At 48.7% G+C, this 23,230-nt stretch overlaps 6 protein-coding genes across 6 annotated transcripts; 4 read left to right on the forward strand and 2 right to left on the reverse strand.

Moving 5' to 3' along the window:
* Positions 1–159: 159 nt before the first annotated feature.
* TRV_00331 (serine/threonine protein kinase, putative) lies at positions 160–2,742 on the reverse strand (the record flags this gene model as incomplete). Its single annotated transcript, XM_003025416.1, has 3 exons — positions 160–291; positions 407–2,339; positions 2,471–2,742. The coding sequence occupies 3 exons, from the start codon at positions 2,740–2,742 to the stop codon at positions 160–162; spliced, it is 2,337 nt and encodes a 778-aa protein (XP_003025462.1).
* A 2,700-nt stretch (positions 2,743–5,442) lies between these two features.
* Positions 5,443–7,826, forward strand: TRV_00332 (uncharacterized protein; the record flags this gene model as incomplete). The annotated part of the gene is made up of 5 exons (XM_003025417.1): positions 5,443–5,467; positions 5,552–5,712; positions 5,787–6,593; positions 6,643–6,780; positions 6,837–7,826. 5 exons carry the CDS (start codon positions 5,443–5,445, stop codon positions 7,824–7,826), a joined length of 2,121 nt encoding a protein of 706 aa, XP_003025463.1.
* A 3,911-nt stretch (positions 7,827–11,737) lies between these two features.
* Positions 11,738–12,781, forward strand: TRV_00333 (uncharacterized protein; the record flags this gene model as incomplete). Its single annotated transcript, XM_003025418.1, has 1 exon — positions 11,738–12,781. The coding sequence occupies one exon, from the start codon at positions 11,738–11,740 to the stop codon at positions 12,779–12,781; it is 1,044 nt and encodes a 347-aa protein (XP_003025464.1).
* Positions 12,782–15,230: 2,449 nt separating this feature from the next.
* On the forward strand, positions 15,231–16,321 carry TRV_00334 (uncharacterized protein; the record flags this gene model as incomplete). The annotated part of the gene is made up of 2 exons (XM_003025419.1): positions 15,231–15,328; positions 15,409–16,321. The coding sequence occupies 2 exons, from the start codon at positions 15,231–15,233 to the stop codon at positions 16,319–16,321; spliced, it is 1,011 nt and encodes a 336-aa protein (XP_003025465.1).
* A 2,709-nt stretch (positions 16,322–19,030) lies between these two features.
* Positions 19,031–21,023, reverse strand: TRV_00335 (scramblase family protein; the record flags this gene model as incomplete). The annotated part of the gene is made up of 3 exons (XM_003025420.1): positions 19,031–19,139; positions 19,261–20,303; positions 20,370–21,023. 3 exons carry the CDS (start codon positions 21,021–21,023, stop codon positions 19,031–19,033), a joined length of 1,806 nt encoding a protein of 601 aa, XP_003025466.1.
* Positions 21,024–22,144: 1,121 nt separating this feature from the next.
* Positions 22,145–23,059, forward strand: TRV_00336 (uncharacterized protein; the record flags this gene model as incomplete). Its single annotated transcript, XM_003025421.1, has 1 exon — positions 22,145–23,059. The coding sequence occupies one exon, from the start codon at positions 22,145–22,147 to the stop codon at positions 23,057–23,059; it is 915 nt and encodes a 304-aa protein (XP_003025467.1).
* Between the last annotated feature and the right edge of the window lie 171 nt (positions 23,060–23,230).

Raw genomic sequence — 23,230 nt, forward strand, 5'->3', positions numbered from 1 at the left:
GATCCTTCCTTTTTCTTAGTTCGTTTCTTTTGGTATTCTTTCTTTCTTTTTCCTTTTCCATCGGCTTACCTGCCAATCGGACTGGTGCCCATCATCACCTTTGCATTGGTGGTAGGCGGAAGGGAGGAAAAGGGTGGGAGATGAGGAAAAAGTGCATGATTAGAAGCCTTCTTCACCAGCTTTGCATAGCTTGATATCCCGGACCCATTCGGATTTAAGAACCTGAGAAGCTGTGATACGGCGTCCAGGGTTGGGGTCAAGGATGGAATAGATAACGTTTCTACAGCGTGCCTATATTTTCATCTTTTTGTTAGTGGGGAAGAGGAGCGTTGAGACAGGGAGGAGGAATGGGGTATGGTGATGTAATGTCAAGTGCCAAGACAGAGAATCGTGCGATGTTACTTACACGATGCAGAGTCTCGATAGGGGCGTAGCCATCTTCGTCCCTGCGTCCCTCAAGGTATCGATCATAGAATTCGTCTTCTTCCTTCTGGGCCTGGCGCCACAGATGTCTTCCGGTCCGCATAGCCATGTAGATGACACCAGTAGCCCACAGATCTACAGCTCTGGGGTCGAACTCCTTATCCACGTATTCTTCGGGTGCGATATATGGTGCAGACCCACATAAACCAGCGGTCATGTGCGCTTCTTTCTCCCAGGCCATGCGGAAACATTCCCCGTTGCCGAAATCAGTGATCTTGAGTGCACCGTGCGTAGTGAGCAGGAGGTTTTCGGGTTTCAGATCTCGATGAGCAACACCCATTTCGTGCATGTATTCGACGCCACGCATGAGTTGCTTGAAGTAGCAGTCAGCCTCGCCGACCTCGAGTTTGCCGGCTGCGAGAATGAGAGTGTAGAGGTCTCCTCCAGCGCAGTATTCCATGACCTCGCAGTAGTCACCCTTGGCGTCCTGCATGAGATCGAGGGTATGAATGATATTTGGATGGCGGAGCGAGGAAGAGATGCAGAACTCTGAGGTGAGACGCTTCTGGTATTTCTTGACTGTTTCTTGGGGTCGGCGGCGGAATTCCTTGACGGCATAGACGTGTTCTGTCTTGGAGTCCTTGGGATCGATCTTGTGGGAGATGCGGACAATTCCAAAGGCACCCCGTCCGACGATTTCATGGCACTTGCCGTACTTGTCAACAAGAGAGGCCGTGCTGTTTGGTCCGCCCTTCTTATCGGCTGCCATCTTCTCCTTTTCGTTCTTCAGCTGGTCAACCCAGGTGGAGACTAGAGAGAGCTGCTGCTGGTCATCGGCCTGGCCTGGTGGGTGAGCGTGAGCAGCAGCAGCATCTTCCTTCTTCTTTCCGGCTCCGATCATATCACGTAGCATGTCCGAGAGCTTCTCCTGACGCCTTGCCGACTTGAGAGTGTGCTTGTGCGTTCCATCTGGGAGTAACTCGAACCGCTTTATTGGCTGAACGGCGTCCTTGCCCTTTTCTGCCCTTTTGTCTGCAGGTTTCCCGTCCGGTTTCTTCTCCCCAACCTTCTGGTCGGCTTTTCGGTCTGTTGGGCCTGTAGCCGGGGAAGACGAAGGAGGAGGCATCATCATGGTCGAAGCAATGGTCGAGTCACCATTCTGTCTGGGGGACGGGTCGAGAGACTGTCTATTGGGGGAGACCGAGGCAGAAGGCGCTGACGAGCGGGTCTGAGAGAACATGCGACTGAGCCGGTTGGTCATCTTTGCTTTCGGCGGCTTTTGGGGGACGATCGAGGAGGCAGCCGAGAGAAGCGAGGCAGTCGTGGCGGTAGAAGAAGCAGTGTTGGGGGGTCCAGGAGCGGGAGCAGGAGCAGAGGTCGTCGGAGGAGCGGGCTGACGGGAGTCTTCCAAAGCGCGTGTTAGCTGGGGATCTTCATGCTGTGAGTGCGAGGTCGAAGAGGAGACGGAGGACGGAGACGGAGACGAGAGTGGCGTGAATGAATTCATGAGAAGAGCCGGAGCAGGGAAGGTATTTGTATCAGTTGTTATTGTTGCTGCTGTTGATGAGGTGGCGGGTTGGTTGGTGGTGAAAGTAGTAGACGTAATAAGCAGCCCGTAGTAAGGAAGTAAGCGGGCAGAGGAGGTGAGAAAATAGGTGAGGGAGCAGAGTAAGCCAGGCAAGGCCCGGCGGTCAACGAGACGACAAAACGGTAGCGAGCACTGATGCTGAGCGTCTCTCTGTCTCTGGCGGTGTCTCTGGCAGTCTCTCCGTCTGGCGGGCGGCGTGTCTGCGGTGCGGGTTGCTGGCGAGTGTGTGGGAAACAGGCGAGAGAGAAAACGGCGGGCGGCGGACGAGACGAGGAGGAGGAGGAGGTTTTGGGTCAAAAAAAGCCAGGCCAGCGCTTGGTGTGGCTGACTAAGCCTGTCCTTGCTCCTTTAACCAAGTGGCTCGAGCTCCCCTCCTTGCTTGGTCAGCGTCTATAATCGCGGCTGGCACCAGGAAGTGCTCCATATGTACGAGGTCAGCAGCAAGAGGAGGTGATAGACATCATAGCGCAAAGCAATAATGTGAGAGCAAGAGCAAGGAGCAAGGAGCAAAGAGCAAGAGCAAGAGCAGGGGGCAGGGAGGCCGTCGGCATGAGGTCCAACCCTTGCCGGCTGTCCGGCTTGCCTTGCCTCCTCGCCCGCTGGCTGGTCGATGATGCACGACGCTGCACCACGCTGCAAGGCCATGCACGACGCTCATGCACCTCGACCGGCTGCCGCATGGCGTCTGCCCTTTGCTTCTTCCTCGTTCTTCGTTGCTTCTTCTGCTGCATCCCTCTGCCTGCGATCTCCCATCTGCCACCGAGCCAGCGCCCGCCCGGCTAAATCGCGCAACGCCGGAACGCGGGAGCTTTTCTCCCGGTTAAAACAGCGTGGACTTGCCTGATTAGGGGCGCCTGCCGGCCTGAGTGCCGGTGCCGCCTGGGTGTTATTTGCTGACTCAGCGCCAAGGCATTAGCCACAACGCTAAGTCGAGGGTTAGGGTTAGTTTCGACTTTCGGATTTCACAGCAAAGAGATGGAGAAGTAGAAATACGTAGTAGAAATCCTCCATACTCCGTGAAGGCGCGGGTGAAGGAGATGCAGGAAGTGCAGTGGAAGTGTGCAGGATGGAGAGAGGCATTTCAGCTGGTTGCTACTGTAGGACAAGGACGGTCTAGATGCTATCAAACAGCTGGTTTTTCTTCTATTCTCTCTCGCGCCTTGGTTCGCCGAAAGGAAAAAAAGATGACCCTGGTGCTACCGGCAGCAGACAGGGTACCTCTCAGCCCTATCAGCTATCAGCCCGAGCCCCTTGCAAGTCGAGGGGAGGTCGATTCCCTTCTCTTCTTCTCATCGATGCGCTGGCCTGCTTCTGATCTTGAAATTTTGCACGGATATACCCGCATTGTTCTTGGCGTGGCTTGCCAGAGCTGAAGATAGCTTGGCCCCCGGTGGGCTTTTTGGGCTTTCCTGGACTGGGTTTCGATGCTTGTTGCTGCTGTTGTACAGGGGAGAATACATGGTCCGGTATCCCCATCGTGCTTCCACCTCGAATCTCTTCATCGCTGTGGCTGGGTAGTTTGCTCTTTTGATTTCTTCAAATCACTCTTGGCTCTCTGCTTTCTTGGCAGTTCACCTACTTAGGAGAGCACTCGGGTCTAGAACGAGACGGTCAGCTAGTCTTTTTTTCAACTCCCTTTTGTTGCAAGCGCAGAGAAAGGAACGGTAGTACCACAAACTGCTCAAGTGACTCTTCGAAGAGCTCGTTGTACACTCCAACGCCACCAGGATGTTCGACTGGAGAAAGGGGGTTCTTCACCACTAAATGCCAGTTTATCAGAAAAGCACGCCCTGCCTGGAACAAGGATAGCAGCGTGGAGTGACTCACCGTATTCCACATACAGGTTGACATAGATCTGGTGCAGGGCGAGGCGCATATTGTTCGCCTTCGTGTCGGTCATCATCACAAACTTCAGGTTCGTTGGTGTCTCGTAGTAGTGTAGCTTATACTGGCCAGTCCGGTAACACACGAAGCTTTTTCACTCAAACCACGTCAGCTCCTCGTCATCATCCACAGCTACCTTCACCCTATACCTCCTTTCTCTCCCGCTTCTCTTGCCGCCTGTCGCGGAGCGCGGATTTGGGGGGCCATACTTATCGTCCTCACCACCGAGCTTCCGTACCATGTTTCGCAGCGAGAAGACAGCCCCAAACACTAGTCGAGTGTCCGTCGAGCCTGACTTGTGAGAGTCTTTTGTCAGGCCGTTCGAAAGCGCTCCATCCGATGGATGTAGGTCCTTGCTCGCTCCCCCGGCAGCTGTGCCTGGACGCGGGTACCATTGTCGTTGGTATATGCACTCCGCTGCGCTCACGTCAGAACCATTACCACAATGCCTCTTTCTCCTCAACGCAAAACGATGTACTTACCATGCCGGTCGAAGATGAAGAACGAGTAGACGACCATCGTGGGGAGGGCCAGCGCTGTCTCGCCCGCGTCTTTGCTTGCTTGTCCTCTTCTCAGTAGTTCAAGGGGGAAGAAAAGACGCCCGTTCACGTGACGCTCCTTTGTAATCTCCCAAGACGCCTTTTCTTCCCTGTTGACGATGTAGATAGATACTTAGCAGACAGCCCAACATCCACGCTCTCTTCAGCCGTTGTTATCTCCCTTACGCGGCCCGGTCTTTTTTTATTTCAGAGTATTTGCTAGGGCTAGCTGGACGTCGACGACTGGCTGAGCCTCTGCAGACTATCCAGGTGGCCGATTTCAATCCCAACGCCCGTTTTGCCTTGCCGAGCCGATAAGAGTGGCCAGGGAGACGAGCCGTCCACCGCTATACTTCCCCCAGAGCACCGCACAAACCAGATATCAAGCGCCGTGATCTAGCTGATGCTTATGCCCGACCCTCGACAAACATTCTACGACACTCTTGACCTTGTCTACCGTCTCGATTTCTCCCTCGACTGTGGCGGGACACCATGAAGCTATACTAAATACCTGGATAGCCCGGTCGACCGCCATACCCCACATCCCTCCAGCCTTTTTCTTCCCTGTGCATGCACCTTGAGTGCTTAGGCTCACAAACGTGCACGGCAGACAGAAAACGGTCAGATATATCAGGCCACGTCCTCCATCTCTTCAGCATTCATGTTCGAGAAGACCGCTCCGCCGGAAAGCAGCGCGGCCTACATTTCCATATAGATACTACCCGGTTTGACCCTTTCAACTGACGCCCAGTCGCTATAGATGGACGCCGATCCCATCTTGAAGCATGGCCGAACGGCCCAGCTCGCTCTAGACGCTGAAGTGCAGACTACTCGAAGCTCAGAACCTGGTCCAACCGCTCTAAAGGGGTGCGTCCCTCCATTTTCCTCTCTGTCCGTGTGTGGGGTAGCAAGCACATAACTAGTTGAACTAACGACGCTCTCCATGAGAGGGGGGAGGGTACAGTGCCAGGCCTACCTCCGGCTCCTACGATAGCCCACTGCGGCAGCATGCTCGACACCCTACTGCCCCACGGCAGGTTAAAGTTCGTCGTCTCCGTCTACTTCATGCAGCAACATGCTACAGCTTTTCGATTCGACGCGATTGACTAATGAATAGCCTATGTCAAGGAAACACTCAATGCTCAATCAACATACACCAACAGCCAGGACGATAATACAGCGGAACACCGTATCAATCAGTACTTAATCAAGCAGGAAATTGGCAGAGGCTCGTTCGGTGCCGTCCACCTAGCTACGGATCAGTATGGGCAGGAATATGTACGTTTCGCAAAAAAGCTGGCCTGTTCACCCAAAAATGCACAAATGTTGCCTTCAACCTCTAACAGGATTAGGCCATTAAAGAATTCTCAAAATCCCGCCTGCGAAAACGGGCTCAGTCTCATGGTCTCCGCCGTCGTCCCGGAAGGCATCCAGGTGTTCAACCTGCTGGTGTTGGCTTCAATTCACCGCTCCATCGGCACCCTTCTGGAATTGACGAAGGTGAAAACGGAAACTCTCTGTACCTTATCAAAGAGGAAATTGCCATTATGAAAAAGCTCAATCACAGCAATCTTGTGTCCCTGATAGAGGTGTTAGATGACCCTACCGAAGACTCTCTCTACATGGTAATGGAGATGTGCAAGAAAGGTGTCATCATGAAAGTCGGCCTAGGTGAACAGGCAGACCCATACAGTGAAGAAAACTGCCGATGTTGGTTCCGTGACCTTATCCTAGGTATTGAGTATCTACATGCGCAAGGGATTGTGCATCGTGATATAAAACCAGATAACTGCCTGTTAACAAACGACGACGTCCTCAAGGTTGTTGACTTTGGTGTTTCAGAAATGTTCGAGAAGACTTCAGACATGTTCATAGCTAAGTCAGCAGGCTCACCTGCCTTTATCCCACCGGAGCTTTGCGTTGCCAAGCATGGTGAGATCTCCGGTCGAGCAGTTGATGTGTGGTCTATGGGAGTGACCCTTTACTGCCTACGCTATGGGCGCATACCATTCCACACAAGCAATATATTCGACTTATACAACGCTATCAGAAATGACAAAGTCGAGCTTCCTGGCGAGACGAATGAACATTTCAAGGACCTCATGACGAAGATTCTCGAGAAGGACCCTGCTAAAAGAATTACTATGCCACAGTTAAGGGTATGTCAAATGACCTTGTATCGATTTCCTGTTACTAAATAATGGCTAGGCGCATCCTTGGGTTACCAAAGACGGTACAGATCCCCTTCTGTCTGAGGAGGAGAATACAGCAACTCTCGTAGGGCCACCAACAGAAGAGGAAATGGATACCGCTATCACTAGGAATCTAGGCCATGCGCTTATAGTAGTATGTATCTTTTACCGCTCGTTGTTCTCGAAAGCAGTCTAACCCTTCGCTTGCAGGTCAAAGCCGTCCAGAAATTTAAACGACTTATAAATGACGGAAGCCCGTTGCAGATGGAGAGCATTCTTGGTGAGGGTGAAGAATCGCACTTTGTGCAGCCTCCGCTTCTCATGGGAGAAGAGGAAGAAGAAGAATTTAGTGCCGTCTTGCATCATAGGAACATGCAAGAACATGTTTATCCCAGACGGCCAACTCAACCCAAACGGCCAAGTCAGGCAACTACCGATAATTCACCATTAGTTTCCACTCCGCCTCTCGAGATATGTACATCTCCATCCCCACAACTCCAATCTACCCCCAGAGCAGATACACCAATGCGACAGACCGGTTCTGAAGGCACCCGTGGTCATGCTCGTGACCCGCTAGAGGAAGAAATGCCTTTCCTCCACATTGGCCCGTCAAATTTTGGACCGGAGGCCGAACTTAACCAAACAAAACAAGATGATTCACCCTTGGAATCTGGTGGAATCCCAATCCCTGCTAGGCCGACTCTTACTGAATCACCCATGGTCGTCAGTGAGTCTCCTCCGGCAGCGGACATCGATATCTATGAGACAGCATATAAGGAGATAATCGAACGGATAACTAGCCGGAGTCGAGCAGCCCAATCACCTACACCTAGGGTATACCTCAACCGAAGAGTTGATAAGAAGGCAACCGCATCTTCTGGCCTGTGGTCGCAAGTCAGAAGGAATAGCAAACTGGCGGGTGTACCCAGTCCTTCGACCGCTACTCCTGTACCTGGCTCCCCTCCTCCGCGCCCTAGCCCTATCAAGCGATTCACTGCCGCAGCTGCATCTTTTGCAGTATCTTCGGGAAGGCAGTCGCCGTCGCCGTCGCCGTTGGCAACATCGGTAAAGGTGAATGATGTGGTTGACTCGGATAAGGTTGTTGAATCTAGTCCTCTGGACACCTCTGCCGCTGTAATAGAGACAACGGCTTCTCCCACCGCACTATCACCGGTTGATGATGCGAAAAAGGACATTTGAAAGTTACTCGACTTGTCTTACTACGTGCAACTAGTACAGGAGGAAAATGCTAACTCCGTAAATGATGACGGAAATGACTGGATGATAATGGCGCTTTTCTTCATTTCCGCTTTATTTCATAAAATTCTTTCTCCCTTGCCATGTTTTCTTCATTTATCCTATTGATATTGGGATGGATCATGTATTGAAGTACAACTTATACACAGCGCAATATACATAAATGGATACTCACGTATTGACCCTCTATACCCGTTTGGCATTAAGTCTATGGTTCTATAATTCGTCATATATTACATTAATATCCAAAGCTTCTTATTATACCCCACCCGGAGCAGCCGGTGCCACCGGGGGTTCAGTAGGTTTTATCGCTTTTTGAATTCGCGATATTTCCCTCTCCAACAGCTGTCGCAAGTCAATTCCCTTCGCAGCTATGGCGTCATGCTGGCCTTTCGATATCGATTTCAACAAATAATCCGACACCGCGTCTCGTTCACGAGACATAGGCCTGCCAACCCCGATAGCCAACCTTATCAAAGCTGTAGGATTCGTCGAAGAGAGGGTACCACCGCCAGAAGAAAGCAGTCTAGCCTTAACTAAACTCTCTACTACGCTCTTAATCCCATTATGTCCTCTTGAGCTCATTTCCGGCCCACCATATCGAATATAAAGGTTCCCGTAGGACCGCTCCAGTTCATCGTGCAATAATATTAAATTCGTCGCGCGAACATGTACCATTGGTTGCATCCCTCTTGCCTTTTTCTTTCCAATATCCGGGGATGGAACAGGTATATCGGACGCCAGATTCTCTCTTGCAAGCCATGATTTATATGCCCTTGCTAAAGATGGGCCTGATGTGTTCATGTAGCTCGGCGATTGCCATAGTGTTAAATGACTCCGGGTCTTGGGGAGGTAGGTTTCTGTCGTTAGGCCGTTGCTGAGGGTTGGGTCGGGATGAAATGGGGCGGCGTTCATGAGTTCCGCAAAGGAACGGAGAAGGATGTGGCCGGCGCTATGGAGAGTGTTGTAGTATGTTTGCCCCGGGTTGCCTATCGAGGCGATGAAGAAGGAGGAAGTGGCCGCCATAACGGGGCGGCGTAACAAGGTGGACTTTGTAGCTCTGTGCTTGCTCGTGTTAACTATCCGCTTAATGAATTTCCTGGCAGGGAGTGTGAAAAGATATAACCGTGCAGCGGCGGCCTTTAGTGGTATATCACAATTATGTGACTCATGTCATTCAGTGGTGGTGAAAACCACTGGGTTTTGCGTGTGTCTAAAAAGCTTTTTGGTGGATGACTCGATGATGTCTTCGTTCACTTTGCCAAGAACGCCAAGCCGGACGACACTGATAGCATTTTGAGCCTCATTTTAAGTAAGCATGTGCCTGCTGCCTTCAACGCCTCCAAAAATACCCAAGTCCGTTAGCTTAGTGGCTATTGGTCTGGCAGATATGCTAGTGGTGAATTTCTCTATGATACACCTGGGATGCATCACAGTAAGCTTAGAAACCTTTGAGCTAAATTTTCCTTTCCTGGAGTTTACCCATTTTCATACTATTCCCACGTCCAACAATAGTTAACTAACGACCTACCGGCTACTTACCAAGTATTTCATCATTCCGTACTCCGTAGCTATAACTCCATCAGTACTCCGTACTACGTAGGCCTATAAGTAACCGCTTTTATCATATAATAGAGTGTAAGTGGTTATTGGTGTGTGTTTTAATAAAGTTTTAAACTGTGCTATTTATCTGATAGGCACCGCCAATACTCTTATATCTTCCTCTCTAGCGCTGGCTTATTCAATAAACTAGAGCAATACTCTAATGGTTTGCATCTGTCTTGGCTACAACATATAGGCTTACTACCAACACACATTAAATATTAGCTAGGGCTAGGTTTCTAGATCTCATATCATTTATTCTCCGTTAAGACGTGCACCAATGGTTTTACTTTGCGATAGCCATTACTGTCCAGCACCTGTTCAGGAATAAGAAGAAGAAAAATAGTCAATTTTAATACCGGGGTGATATGCATTATTGAGACATTTCCAGGGGTCAGGCACTTAAATATTCCCATGGATTTCACAATTTTAGGTAGCGGGTCGCCCCGCTGGGTTTAACTTAGATTTGAGCCTCATCTGCCAGCAACATATAAACAAGTTTTCTCTAATTGGGAGTCACTCCGAAGAATACCAACACCACTGTCTCGTATATAGTTTATTAAGTACCCAAGGATATGCAACCTGCTATGGTGGAAGAATTAACTATTGGATATTGTCGTCTTTTTGGCTGCTTTGGATGCCAAAAGTTACAATAATGCTTGGAAGTGAATATCGCAATTTATCGTTGTGGTAATCACATCCGAGAAATCTTTTTGGGATATAGCATAGTTGTCGGCATTAAGCAACTGAAAAAAGAGGAATATGAGGTGAGGGGGTATACGAAGTAGTTAAATGTAGTTTGTGGTATTTACCCCTTTCAGGACCGTCAACCTAAGGATCCATCCCCAGGTTCGGGAACCGAAGTCTTCTGTTGAGGAGCGTCATTGTACAGTTGTCGTACATTCCCTTCAGCAAATGTGTCTGGTATGATATTAATTGACGGCATCATACTTGTTAGAGTCTAAGAAACCTCTCCTTCGTATCACCAAATATGCTGGTGGAATTCTTGGTATTGGTGAACTGTCCCGAGACAACCCCACAATAAATGAATGACTTTACTTGCCATGTTTCAGTTGACCTGAGCAAAAGACGTCCTGTTTTTATGGACAGGCTGTGAAACTTGGTACCCAATGGGACGAAAGTAAATAAAGGGGTAAGATGACAGGAGTCAGGGGTGTCCTGAAAATTGAACTTAGAGGTTTCCCTTATTTTGCGAGCTTTTGATGATCGACCGCGATACGGAGCACGGAGTACACTACTACGGATAAACATGTCTTTCTGATGATTGCGGTATACAGACCCGAAAGTCTGCAATATACAGGGGAGGGGTAACCACTGGAACAGCCATGCTTTTCCACATGCCCCGAAGAACTGGAACTTGCAAAAGGAATATATAACTAGTTGTCAGAGAAGCAAAAAGCTCACAAAGTAACCCCTTAGTTATCAAATCAAGGCCGACGTTCGGGTCCAAGGACAGCAGGTCTCTGAAATTCCCTTTCCTTGCTTTTTCCCAGAAATCTGATTCTGGCTTCCCATCTCCCAGTGCCCTGGGAACAGTGAGGATGGTCAAGCTACCTGTTTGAACCACTCGGGGATATTTCCTCCGTTATTTGCTTTTGTCCACCCCACCGAAAGATCATTGTAACAGATGTTGTCGATGGCTGACGTGCTTGCAAATCCAATTGATTGGCTCTTTCTCTATTACAGGATCCCCGAGTGAGTTTATGGTAACAAGTCCGTAGTGAGCAGTGTCTCCTATGAAAAAAGAAATGGGAAAGCCAGTAATGTTACGGAGTACACATGGCATTTTCAGCATAGTTAAAAATACCTCCCGTGTCCCTTGGACAATTAACTAACTAGTTAACTAACTAGCTAGCTTTTCGGCTTGAAGACAACTTTTTTGTGACTTGTTCGTGTAGTTATGTATGTCACTAGTTAGTTACCTGTTGTCCTCCGGGCTAGGTTAACTAGTTAAAAACCCACTCGTTAGTTAACTAGTCATCATAATATATTTAGAACTCGTATCAGTTTTCGCACAAATAAACAGCTCTTCGACTGCGAGTTGTCATGCGGCTTACGCGGACTGCGGTAACTAATGAGAACAAACGGATCTGGGACAGACAGGGACAGTAACTAGTCCTACTTACGAATAGCCACCTCTTCGTTGGGTGCGTTTCTTTTTCCTCCTCTCCTTTTCATTTTTGTCCTTTTTGGTTCTCATAGTTATATATACTTCATCGTCTTAGGCCGTGATGGAATATAGAGACAGGCGAGAGAAACGCGGCTCATCGCGAACTGAACGCAGTCGCTCTCCTGAACGGCGTCTCGTTCAGGAGAAAGACGGGGCTCAACCAACACCCCGCTGTGCTTCTCAAGTGAACAAGAAACTTATCTCGTCGATCCTAAAGCGCATTCCTAGCTGTTCGGAGGGGTTTCTTCTTCAAGGCACCGATGTTCCACCCCTGAAGGCCGAGGAATGCCCTGGATTCACAGGCGTAAAAATACGCGTCTTGGAGAAAGACCCATTGGATGCAGCAGTAGAGCTGGCCAATAATACCCGCAGCGGAAGCGATACCTCAAGTAATGCAGTGACGGCCGCAGGTGACACGCCAGCCACAATCCCTGATCATGGTCGCACATGCCTTCTCAACACGGCTATCGCACAGCTGCCTAAGGATGGCTGCGGTTTTGTCGAAAAGTTGAAGCAGGAGAAATCACTCTATGAAAGAAGCACTCTTTCTAAGACCCTGAATGGAGATATCTACCCCGTCCCAAGGAAAACGGCTGTATACTCGCCTTCTGTGGTCATTTTTGGGGACAGCCAGAGGCCAACACGCGAGTTAAAGTCCATTGAAGACCCAGCTTCACTACCTTTGGTGAGCGTTATCAGTACTCCTGCGATTGTACACCCAAATATTAGAGCTGTGCGGACTTATGTAGTCAAAGCCGACAGGAAGGGCGTAGTACGGCGGATCCCTTCATATGAACAACTGTACCATTTCAAATCTCACAGGCGAGCCGTTAAAGAAAGCATCAGACTTCTTCTGAGGATCTCGGCATCCAAGAAGCACAGGAGGATTGTCGTATCAGTTCTCGGCTTTGATGAGTATATGCACCCCAAGGAAGACTCAGCCAATTGCTGGGCAGAAGTATTTGGAGAGCCGGAGTTTCAGGGAGGGTGGTGGACAGATGTTGTCTTCGCTGTTCTTGACCCGCCGCCTCATCCTGAAAGGAATTACGGTCAGGGGCACATCTACATCAACAAGCTGGATGGGCTTGCAGTTTCTCCTCCGTAAGGGTCGCTTCCTGCAGTCAAATATGGGAGGATTTTGCCAGAACAGGGCAGGGAATTAGCTGATCGGAGCGAAAGAGTCCTACGGTGCTTTATTATAAAGGCGCCTGGTCTGATTTGTTAGGAATATTGTAGTATGTTGGCCAATAAAAGGGGGCCTCTAGAAGCCTGGAGTCCGACAGGCCCATTCCCAGAACCAGGTCTACGGGACAGGCTCCAGGTAGAGCTTCTTTTTCCTTTTTCCTTCGACTTCTTCTGTTTCTCGTAATCCGTACTGGTGCTCCGTACCTCCCAGTCAGTATTATTGGTAGGTGCCCCGTAATGCCAGCTGTCGTATCCGATGTCGCGGGCATCATTGTCCGTTGTAACATTTAATAATATGTCACCTCGATTGTGACTTGGATTAGGCTAAAAAGGATACTGCTGGGGACAGCAATATCGTCCACAATTGTCGGGGACAAGGACAACTTGATCAGGACAGGGATGTCGTTGGCTCGTGATGCTCTCAAATGTTCCCCGTGGCCCACTCCACTGGAGAGAAGTTACTGACGAAAAGACAAGAGACACAATCTGACATGGCTCTGGGAGGGCGATCAGTCCTGGGCTGAATAACGGATGCGGGAGCGGCTTTGCAGAGGTACCTATAGGTCATCCAGACCCAACGGAAGAAAAAATATCATCCGTCATATTCACCTGCAGATTCCTTCGTCTAAGACCTAATGTGATTCGATCCAAGCCCGAAACCCCATATACGTTGTGCGACAATCACAGAACAAAGGGATGAAGGGATCGATTAATAATGACCACGTACAGCGTGGTTCTAGACAAGGCCTTGTCATGCAGCCAACAACTTGTTAGTTCATGCATGGAGAAGTGCGCCGGGGTGATGGGAAACTACAGCTAGATTTTCGAGCGATTTCAATACTAATGTGACGAGAAGAGTCCTTGGACAATAATACCTTTTCGGCTAGTAACCAATGCATCAAAGACAATCGATTATTGGGTTTCCTTGAGTATGCCGAAGGCCTCAGACCGAAGCAGACTACTTATTATTCAAAGTAAGTAATGATTGTTATTCGGATGACTTTGGTTCAAAGTGAAGTCGTATTGGCAGGGGTATAGCATGCTGCGTTTGTATGGAATAACTTATTCCGTACTCCTTAACATCCATGGATGAGAAGGCGTACTCCGTCTGGTGCCCACTTCCCCAGACCCATGAACAAGGCCCCGGTACTCTGTCATGATCATCGGCCGGCCACACCCTCCCAAGCATCTTCGTCACCTCATGCAGCAGGCAGACATTTGGTAGGCCGATAATGTAGTGCTCCATACTCCGTACGGAGTATAATAATGTTGTCGTAGTACCCTATATTCTTCTGTGGCTTACTCCGTACTTCGTAATCTGCGTAACTAACTGGTATGGTGAATGGTATCGGTCATGGAAGAAGCAAAGAAATAAGCGTTTGACCAAAATCCCACCACTCTGGGTCAGGGGTAGTTAGCCGAGCCGTAACAATTCTTCCATAAAATCGACGTGCTCCTCTCGTGAATCCGTTGTATACTTCTCCGCTTTCTCCTTTCTTCACCGGAGATCAGCTGCAGTAAACTCACTACTGCGCGCATCACAATATCCAAATCCGGCCAGTCCGGACATCGTGGGCTTCTGTGGTGATGAAACATGTCTTCCCCTTGGAGAAAAGAGAGACAGCAAGGGATAGGCAAGGAATACTGACACGTTTTGGTCACGATGTATCATCCATTTGTGGAGCTGCTGGGCTTGGACTATTTCATGCACGACGACAAAGCTAAAAAGCAAATAAGAGTCCTGGAACTCTCTGGTTGGGAGATGTGGTGCAACCACCTCCCATTGCTGGTGCGTGCTGGTGCCGGCTTCAGCTCTCCCGACAGATGCAAACCGCAAAATTAGGTTGTCGCATGTTGCTCGTGCAATATATGAGGATTTAATTTTATCCCCAGGGCCCGCTGAGCTTTGCAAAATGAGGGTACTCGATCTACTTGGCAGCACCGAGCCGAGTTAATATACGAAGCCAATTCCTCGCCTTCAACTAGCTTTCTCTCTCGCGCTTTTTCCGATGAAGGTTAAAGGGGGGGAAAAAGAAAAAGGTCGATGTCCTGCCAGCGCAAGCACTAAAGTGACATGTGCGTGCATCGCACAAAGCAACCCTCCATCCAGTCTCTTTTCCATACTTTGCGGTCTGTTCAACATACTCCGAAAGTGTTGCCGTATGCTAAGGTGTGTTATATTTGAAGAAGTAAGTATCGCCCCCTTCGAGTTATCTCCGAAGAAATTTATTTTTGCCCAGATGAAAGGGCATATATGGCTCTTGATTTGTAGCTAATGGCAAATTGTAGGCGGGCGTCATGTCATGGCCCAAACGAGACCGCATGGACACAGGATCCCTCGGGGGGAAACCTCTGACTCTGACATAGATATGCCAGATGAAGGAGATATACCTGATGCCGATATAGACGTTAGTACAGACGGACAGTATTCATCGTTGGCTCCTGGAGAAGAGACTACAAATGCTGGGTGAGTTCAGGTACATTGCTACCGATGAAAACCTCTCTTACCAATTGTTTACTTGCATATATTAACTCTCATTTTTTCAGTTCCACCAAGTCCTTATCCGAACATGCTTACCAGGTGGTGGAGGAAAATGGCCGTCAATATTGTGACAATACATACTTCATGCCGAATGACGAACGAGAACAGACTCGCTTGAACATTGTTCATCAGATGTATCTCATCATCCTAGAAGGCCGATTGACAAAGTGTGCTCTCCCTCAATCGATAAAAAGGGTTCTCGACGTTGGCTCCGGACCTGGTGATTGGGCGCTCGCCATGGGGGACGAGTTCCCAAACGCCGAAATAATAGCCACCGATATCAGTGTATTTGATATCCAGTCAGTTGGTATATGTCCACCAAATGTGTCCTTTCAAATAGATGACGCTCAAGGGGAGTGGACATTCAATGAGCCGTTTGATTTTATCCATGTCAGAGGACTGGGCGGTGGAATATCTGACTGGTCTCTATTTTACCAGCAAGCATACCAGCACCTTGCTCCTGGAGGGTTTATCCAGGTGGCGGATAGTGCTCTTTTGACAGGTGATATAACTCTGCCGAATTCTCCCCCAAACTCGTACCTCAGTATATACCTTGGGGCACTCGGCTCCGCTGCAGAAATGGCGGGGTACCCTCGAAGTTTTAATCACCTTCGTTCTGCTGCTTTCGAGGCTGCTGGCTTCACTGATATCCGCATATATGACACCAATATCCCTGTAGGCACCTGGCCTACGGATCCACAGGAGAAAACCCTTGGAAAAATGACGTTGATTGTCTTGTTTGAAAGCCTCGAGGCTACCAGTATGCGCCTCTTAACAAAATACCTTGGCTGGACAGCGGAAGAAGTTATAGATCTGTGTAAAAAAGTGCAATTGGAAATTTTAGCGAGCGAAGGCATGGGGGGACTGGTAAAGATAGTTGTGGCCCGGAAGCCACAACAGCTGCTGAGACCTTGCTGATATTTCCAGGTGGTTCTCGTCTCGGCGTTATGGACGTTTGGTTGAGTTCATGGGGGGTTATTTGGATAAATCCCTTAATGGCGACGTCACGGTCATACAAGTGGGATTATTCCTGGGGGTGGATGGAACAGTTTTATGCCGTCACGTGTTGAGTCTGATTGGGAAAAAGCGACGTCCTTCTGGTGTTCTTTATATTCGACCTCCATCGCATTTTCATGTTTGCGTTCCGGAACCTGTACGAAGACAGCGGCTGTTCTGCTGACTACATTGTTGTATTTTTTCGTTCCTCTCCCTCAGTCTTATTTGATACCCAGTTCATGGAATCCCAGAAGAATTTATTTCCCAAAAATGCTAGTTGCGCCCCTGATCAAGACAGGGTGGTGGAATATATCAATCGACTCCTTCTTTCGATCGTCGAAGAATTATCCAAGCCCGATGGCACTCCCTCGATTTCAATGAAGCGCCGGTCTAATCACGCATGTTATAACCTCAACCTCAGAACTGGCGCTCTAGAATCAAGTGATGAAGTCCGTACATATACCTACTCCTGGCCCGGAAAGACAGCCCAAGAAGGTTGGCGGTTTGGTATGAAGTATTGTGCTGCGTATAACCGATCTTTGGGTAGTTGACTAACAGTCATAATTATGACAAGGAGTATTGACGCGGATATTGGGTTTGATATCAGAAGCAATCAAGGGGGGGTTTATAAGTTCCAAAAGGGATATTTTCTACCAGGACCCTGTATACTTCGGGTCTCAAAGGCTGGTAGACAGGTACATCGATGATATTGCTTTCACACTCGATGTGGATAGAGCTGCCTTACATGTAGTAGGTTATTTTATTCAATCTCTTATAGGCCCTGGGCCGCTAATATGGAGTGAAGGCAGCAGCAGCCAAAGGCGCAACAGGCGGAAATTTTAGGATCACGATGAAGAATGGGTCATCAATACACGTTGGCGCTTGCACAGAGGTAATGTAACCATGATTTTTTTGGCTCTTACGCGTATGTTCCCTTGCTAAGGTGCACCCCAGGGTATCGTAATTCCAAGGATTCATGAAGTTGAAGGAATAGATATTTCTGGTATCTCATGGATCCTGGTCATCGAGAAAGAGGTAAGACTCGCTAACCAGATACTGATAGAATTTTATCGTTAACCGCATATAGGCAGTGTTTCATCGTCTGATAACATCAGGCTATCACAATGCATCGGCGGCAGGAAATGGAATCCTCTTAACGGTAAGAAGCAGTTGATTTTCCTATAATTCAACCGATCCCTGAGTAGGCCTAATAATCACCTAGGGAAAAGGTTACCCTGATCTTAGTAGTCGAGAATTTCTACGCCTTCTTTCGAGGCATGAAGTATGCAACTCTAAGATGATTTCTAACCCTGTGCCGATATTTATACTGGTTGACAGTGATCCAGATGGGATAGCAATAATGTCAACTTACAAATATGGGTCGATGGCCCAGGTGCATCGAAATGCCGATCTCAACGTGCCCTCAATACAATGGGTAGGACTGCAGGCTTCCGAGATGATGTCGGTGGCAAGTCATACAAATATGTCCTCACTAGTCCCAATGAGCCAAAGTGACCGAAAAATGGCAGAGGCTATGCTTAAACGAAACCCAAGCGTTGCTGAGGATGGCCCGGAACCAACATGGAGAAAAGAACTGCAATCAATGCTAGTCATGAATCTGAAAGCAGAACTTGAGATATTGTATGAACTGGATGGTGGCATGGAGGGATGGCTCGATAGAAGAATGTCGAAGTTATGTTGACCAGCCGGGCTTTTCTATGGTTATATCGTCCACATCTTCATTGCTATGTTAACAGTAAGCATATTATTTAAACGTCCTCGGTAGAAATGCAATCGATAAAAACTAACCAAGCAACATAAGTGCGGCCGTGGTAATAATTCACCACTCTATACCAACGCTAAACCACTTTCCCCCTTTAAAATATGCAATCGTAACGAGACAAAACTGTCCCACAAATAAATGATATAGAGTGAGGGTTAGAAGATCAACCGCTCAAATGGATTTTGTTTCCATTTCACAGTCCTAGTCCCTTCCTAACCTCTTCCCTCACCCTTGCTTCATAATCGGATCTTCTTTCTCGCCACATTTTAGCAGCCTCTACGTTCGCCGGGCTTTCGTCATTGGGTTCAGCCAACATGCTCATAACACTTATAAGAATCTTCTCGACACTCTGAATCGGACTCCACCGCTCAGATGCATGCTCGTAGTGGTTTGGGTCGTCGCCCGGTGGGTGTAAGATAGAAATGCAAACGTTTCCGTTTTCAAATACTGCAATTTATGTTAGAGCAAATTCTTGTAGATCGAGCGGGATTGAAGGCAGAAGGGAAAGGTAGCTCAATCGTACTATTTGGATGCCACATATTCCCTAAAAATCGCATGGATGGCGGGCTGAGAGGGTAGTCCTTCGGGAACTTCAGTTCAGCTGCGAACACCCCTCCTTCAAACGGTGTCCCCTCGGGACCTTGTATTAAAGCCTCCCAAAGGAACATATCATCTTCAGTTATAGGACCGGCTGTTATTCCATCGGGAGGAGAGGTTGAGAGGAGCTTATATTCGTGGAATAATCGCTTTTGGGCGACGGATGATGCCATGGTGTCGATATTACGGCGACCGTGGGAGCGAGAAAGTAATATACCGCAGTATACAGAGCCTTCGGTGTTTGACAGGTGCTAGCTTATGCTGGCAATGAGCTTGGTATCTTCGGTATCGTTTTCACGGGTTTGCCGTTGGAGGTTGACGTTGTTGAAGGTGTCGTTGCTGGCATGCTGGAATGAGCCACTGTGTGGGGCGCGAATAGTTAACTTAAGCTTCCCTGTCTATAACATCCCATGTAGCACGGAAGCGTTTTTACAGAGTTCCACGTTTTGATATATCACATAGTATACAGCTTCTAATATACAAGCCTCCATCTTTATCCAGTATGCAACAAGCTGGCATTAAAAAAAAATCATCAACGTCACTGCCGTCACTGCCGTCGCCGCCGTCACCCCATAAATCACTGCCACCACTAGGCCAGGCGTCTTGCTCTTTCGTTGGGAATGGGCTTTCGTTTCTTTGCTCCCAAGGATACTGATCAACTTCTCCCCATACATCTTCACCTGCTCCTTGTTCAGTAGTTCCGTGGCGCTGAGCTTGCTGCCCCTCCATATCCTGGGGTTCTTGTGCTGGGTCCTGGGGTGCTGAGCTTCCCCTACGCATAGCTTCATATCCTGCAATGGAACCAGCACCAACAGCTCCTGCAGCAGCACCTTCCATAGCCCCAGCTCCTCCAGCTGCTGTACCAGCAGCTGCCCCTGCACCGCCTTCGCCAAGGCCAAACAATGGAATAGGGACTATACCGGGACCGCTGCTATGACGACTGAAATAGTCAAAGTCGATGGTCACAGCGGTGGCAAGCAAAACTGCTCGTTGATCCAATGTCATGCTCGGAGCCGGTGTACTTTTCAATGACTCTGTGCCATTTGTCTGTATTTCTTCAGCCATGCTCGCTGAATCCATGCGTAGCGCATAAACTCCAGTGTCTGTGAATATCTCTCTTGCAAACCCTGCAAAGTTGCGGTTCACGGACCCGAGGAGTTGAGATTCAGCTGAGCGCACGGAAAAGTCCCATGATAGAAACGGTTCATCGACATGCGCAAACTGATGCAAGCTTTTTTCTGGCGGAGCTGCGGGTTGTTGAATGCCTGCCGGTATACGTCTCGCAGGTGTATTTGGATGGGAGAGGAATAGATTGTACTTCCGTCGAAGTGGTGCCCAACGCTGCTGCGCAGCTCCTATAACACGCATCTGTGAATGTTCCAGTGGAGACACCTTAACAGATCCCGCTTGTGAGCCGGGTACATTATGCTGTAGGTCAATCAATGGTGCATGGGTCCCAGCGGTATTGTTGTGAGGATCAAACACAAATATTGTAGAATTGATCCAGGAGAAGGGCCTATGAAACTAGTAAAGATATTAGGCCCAGTTATATATATATATATATATGCAACAGCTTTTGAGAACACTTACACGCAAAACTTCATTTTGGTTTCTGTCGAAGACATGAGTGACAAATGGCCGGTGAGTGTGTAGCCACTGGCGAGATAGCATGCTGCCCATCCCTTTTTCTTCTTCTGCCATGTATCCTACATGGTTTCCATGAGCATCCAAGATCACATATCGGTTTGCTTGTTCAAAGCCACTGGATAACGGAACATGGGTTAGCCACTGGTTCAAGTCACATATCTTCCTATACTTGGTCAAAAAGGGGTATAAAATTACTAACAGCAAAACATTCATCATCTCCAGTTGTCTTTGCACTACCAGCCCTGAATTGGCTAGGATCTGGCTAGAAGGATGGTTCTCTTTAAGTAGTCCATCCGGGTCTTCGGGGATGTGGACTGGAGCAAGCAAGGTGTTATATTGAGGATTCGTTCCGCTGCTGGTAGATGATGCATCACCTCGGCCGCCTGCCTGAGAGCCAGCAGAGCTTTTACCTGGCTGTCCCCTGGAGGATGGGGTATTGGAAGGATTATGCCGTTGGATTGGTCTTTTTGATCGCCTTTGCCATGGGTTCGGCCTGAATGATGCACGCCTCACAGCGCAAAGTCCTGCCGCCACGAGGCAGCGTTGCTTTGGGCGCACAGGTGCATGGAACGATAGAAGTAGTCGGGCTAATTCCATTTTTATATTTTCAAAATATCCATGTTACTCAAAATACCGAAAGATATTCGCTATGTAGATGTTGTGATGTGTAGTTTGCATAAAAAATGCGCTTGGATGTTGCTAATCTTTTAATAATAGCTAAATAATAGCGTCAAGCAAACTATGACTTCATCGTACGTAGTTACCTTGGAACGCAGAGTTGCAAATGTAAATAATTACAATGTCGACGGAGTTTTATACTTTAAATAGACGTACACAAAAATTGATTGACTGAAGACAGGAAGGCGTGTTCGAATGACGGGAATAAATGCTTCAAAATGTATGCTGCATGCCAGGTACCTATAAAAATACACGTAACAAAAATATCGCTAAACCCAATTAAACCAGAAACGCCCTCTCACACCGTATACGGAGCGCAGATAATAGCATCGTCCCATGGTAATGCCCTGACGTATATGAATCCAAAGAAGAAGAGGCCGTGAGCGGGTTCATAGTAGCCCTTTTCGCGCGAGCTCTATCTTCCGAGCTGTCTCGCCGACCTTGAAGCCGCCCTTCGAGGCACATATGGCGCTTCCTTCCCCAAATTCAAACTTCTCCTCAACCCTAGGATGTGCGCAAGGACAGTGATGTGGAACGGCAACGCAGGCTAGAGTGCCAGGGCACAGATAATTTGAACATTGAGCTGAAAGATGTATAGATTAGCGGAACGGGTCCTGGTATAGCAGAATTTAGAGATCGAATACACACCTCCATTGTAAGCATTCTGATACCATGCGCTATCACTTGGTACATTGCCGCCTTGGCCTGATGATTCGTGGTGCTGTTGGCCACCACCAAACATTTGCTCGAAGAACTGGAACTGAGCCTGTGCGGTGGTGAAGAAGAGAAGCCCAAGCAGGGCTGTCCGGAGCATGCTGACCATTTCTCAGTCCGAGTGTGGGATCCGGGTCGTACGTCTGCAAACTATCCAGAGTCCCTCGCAAGTGGATTGACTGCCAGCCGTCGAGTAGTTATCAGGTATAATAATCGAAGCCCGTCGTTGAACTAAACACGTTGCTCCATCGCCGATAAGCTTGATGGGCCGCAGGACAGTCACGTGACACAAAAATCGGACTTTTTGAAGCTTTTCAACGAAAGGAATGAAAAAAACGGTCGACAGCGAGCAGCGGATTTCTATCTCGACAGCACCACGGTCTCCGAAGGTCGAGGAAAGGGTGCGTTCGAGTAGCTCTTCTCGAACCACTGGATATACCATGTTAAAACCGCAATTGAGGGCGCCGGTGAGGCTCCTCGAAGGGGTCTTCGCGCAGTGCACAGCGCAAACCTCGAGTCGATCGCATCTCCAAGTCTCCAGAGCCCTTACATCCTCTCTCCTACAGTCCAGACTACGACCGCAACCATCATCTATTATCTCGCAGCTCGGGCAGGTCCGATACGCCTCTCACAACTCGCAAGGTTCCGGAGCGAACAAGCACGCAAAGAACTCGCCAGGACGAAGACTCGGTGCTAAGAAGACCGGCGGCCAGGCCGTGGTTACAGGGAATATCATCTTCAGACAACGAGGCACAAAATGGTTCCCTGGCGAAAATGTCGGGATGGGGAGAGACCATACGATCTTCGCCCTTGAGAAGGGATACGTCCAGTACTACCGGGATCCCGAGCGTCACCCAAAGAGAAAATATATCGGCGTTGTTTTCAACAAGGACGATAAGCTGCCCACTCCAAAGAATGCTGTAACTCGAAGGCGGCTGTCAATGGTTGCTGTTCCAAGAAAGACGGAAGAAGCTCCCGTGGAGGAACCTGCCGACTCATCCAAACCTGTTAAGTTGACGCTCGTTGCGTCTAGCTCGACAGGCACATACCGATCCGGATACATGCACCGTGAGGCGAACTGGGAGATTGGAAGAGCGGCAGATAAAGCTGGAATAACGGTCCAGGAGTGGAAGCGCAAGGACCGCTGGACTGCCTGGAGGCGCAAGCTAGAGAAGATAAAGCGTGTTGCACAAATGAAAGAGCTGAAGAAAAAGAAGAAGAAGATCAAGGTGAAGGCCTGATGACACCACACTTGAATTGTATTCATAATATTTTTGACTGGTTTATTTCATTGTACAATAAGACGGAGCTATCGACATCTATTTCATATATATATATATTTTTTTCCCATTACTACCTAAATTTCGGGGTATTGCTGTAGCATGATCATTAAGCCGTATAAACAATAAGTC

This window comes from Trichophyton verrucosum (assembly GCF_000151505.1).
Source record: "Trichophyton verrucosum HKI 0517 chromosome Unknown contig00027_1.f1.exp, whole genome shotgun sequence".
NCBI classification, from domain to species: domain Eukaryota; kingdom Fungi; phylum Ascomycota; class Eurotiomycetes; order Onygenales; family Arthrodermataceae; genus Trichophyton; species Trichophyton verrucosum.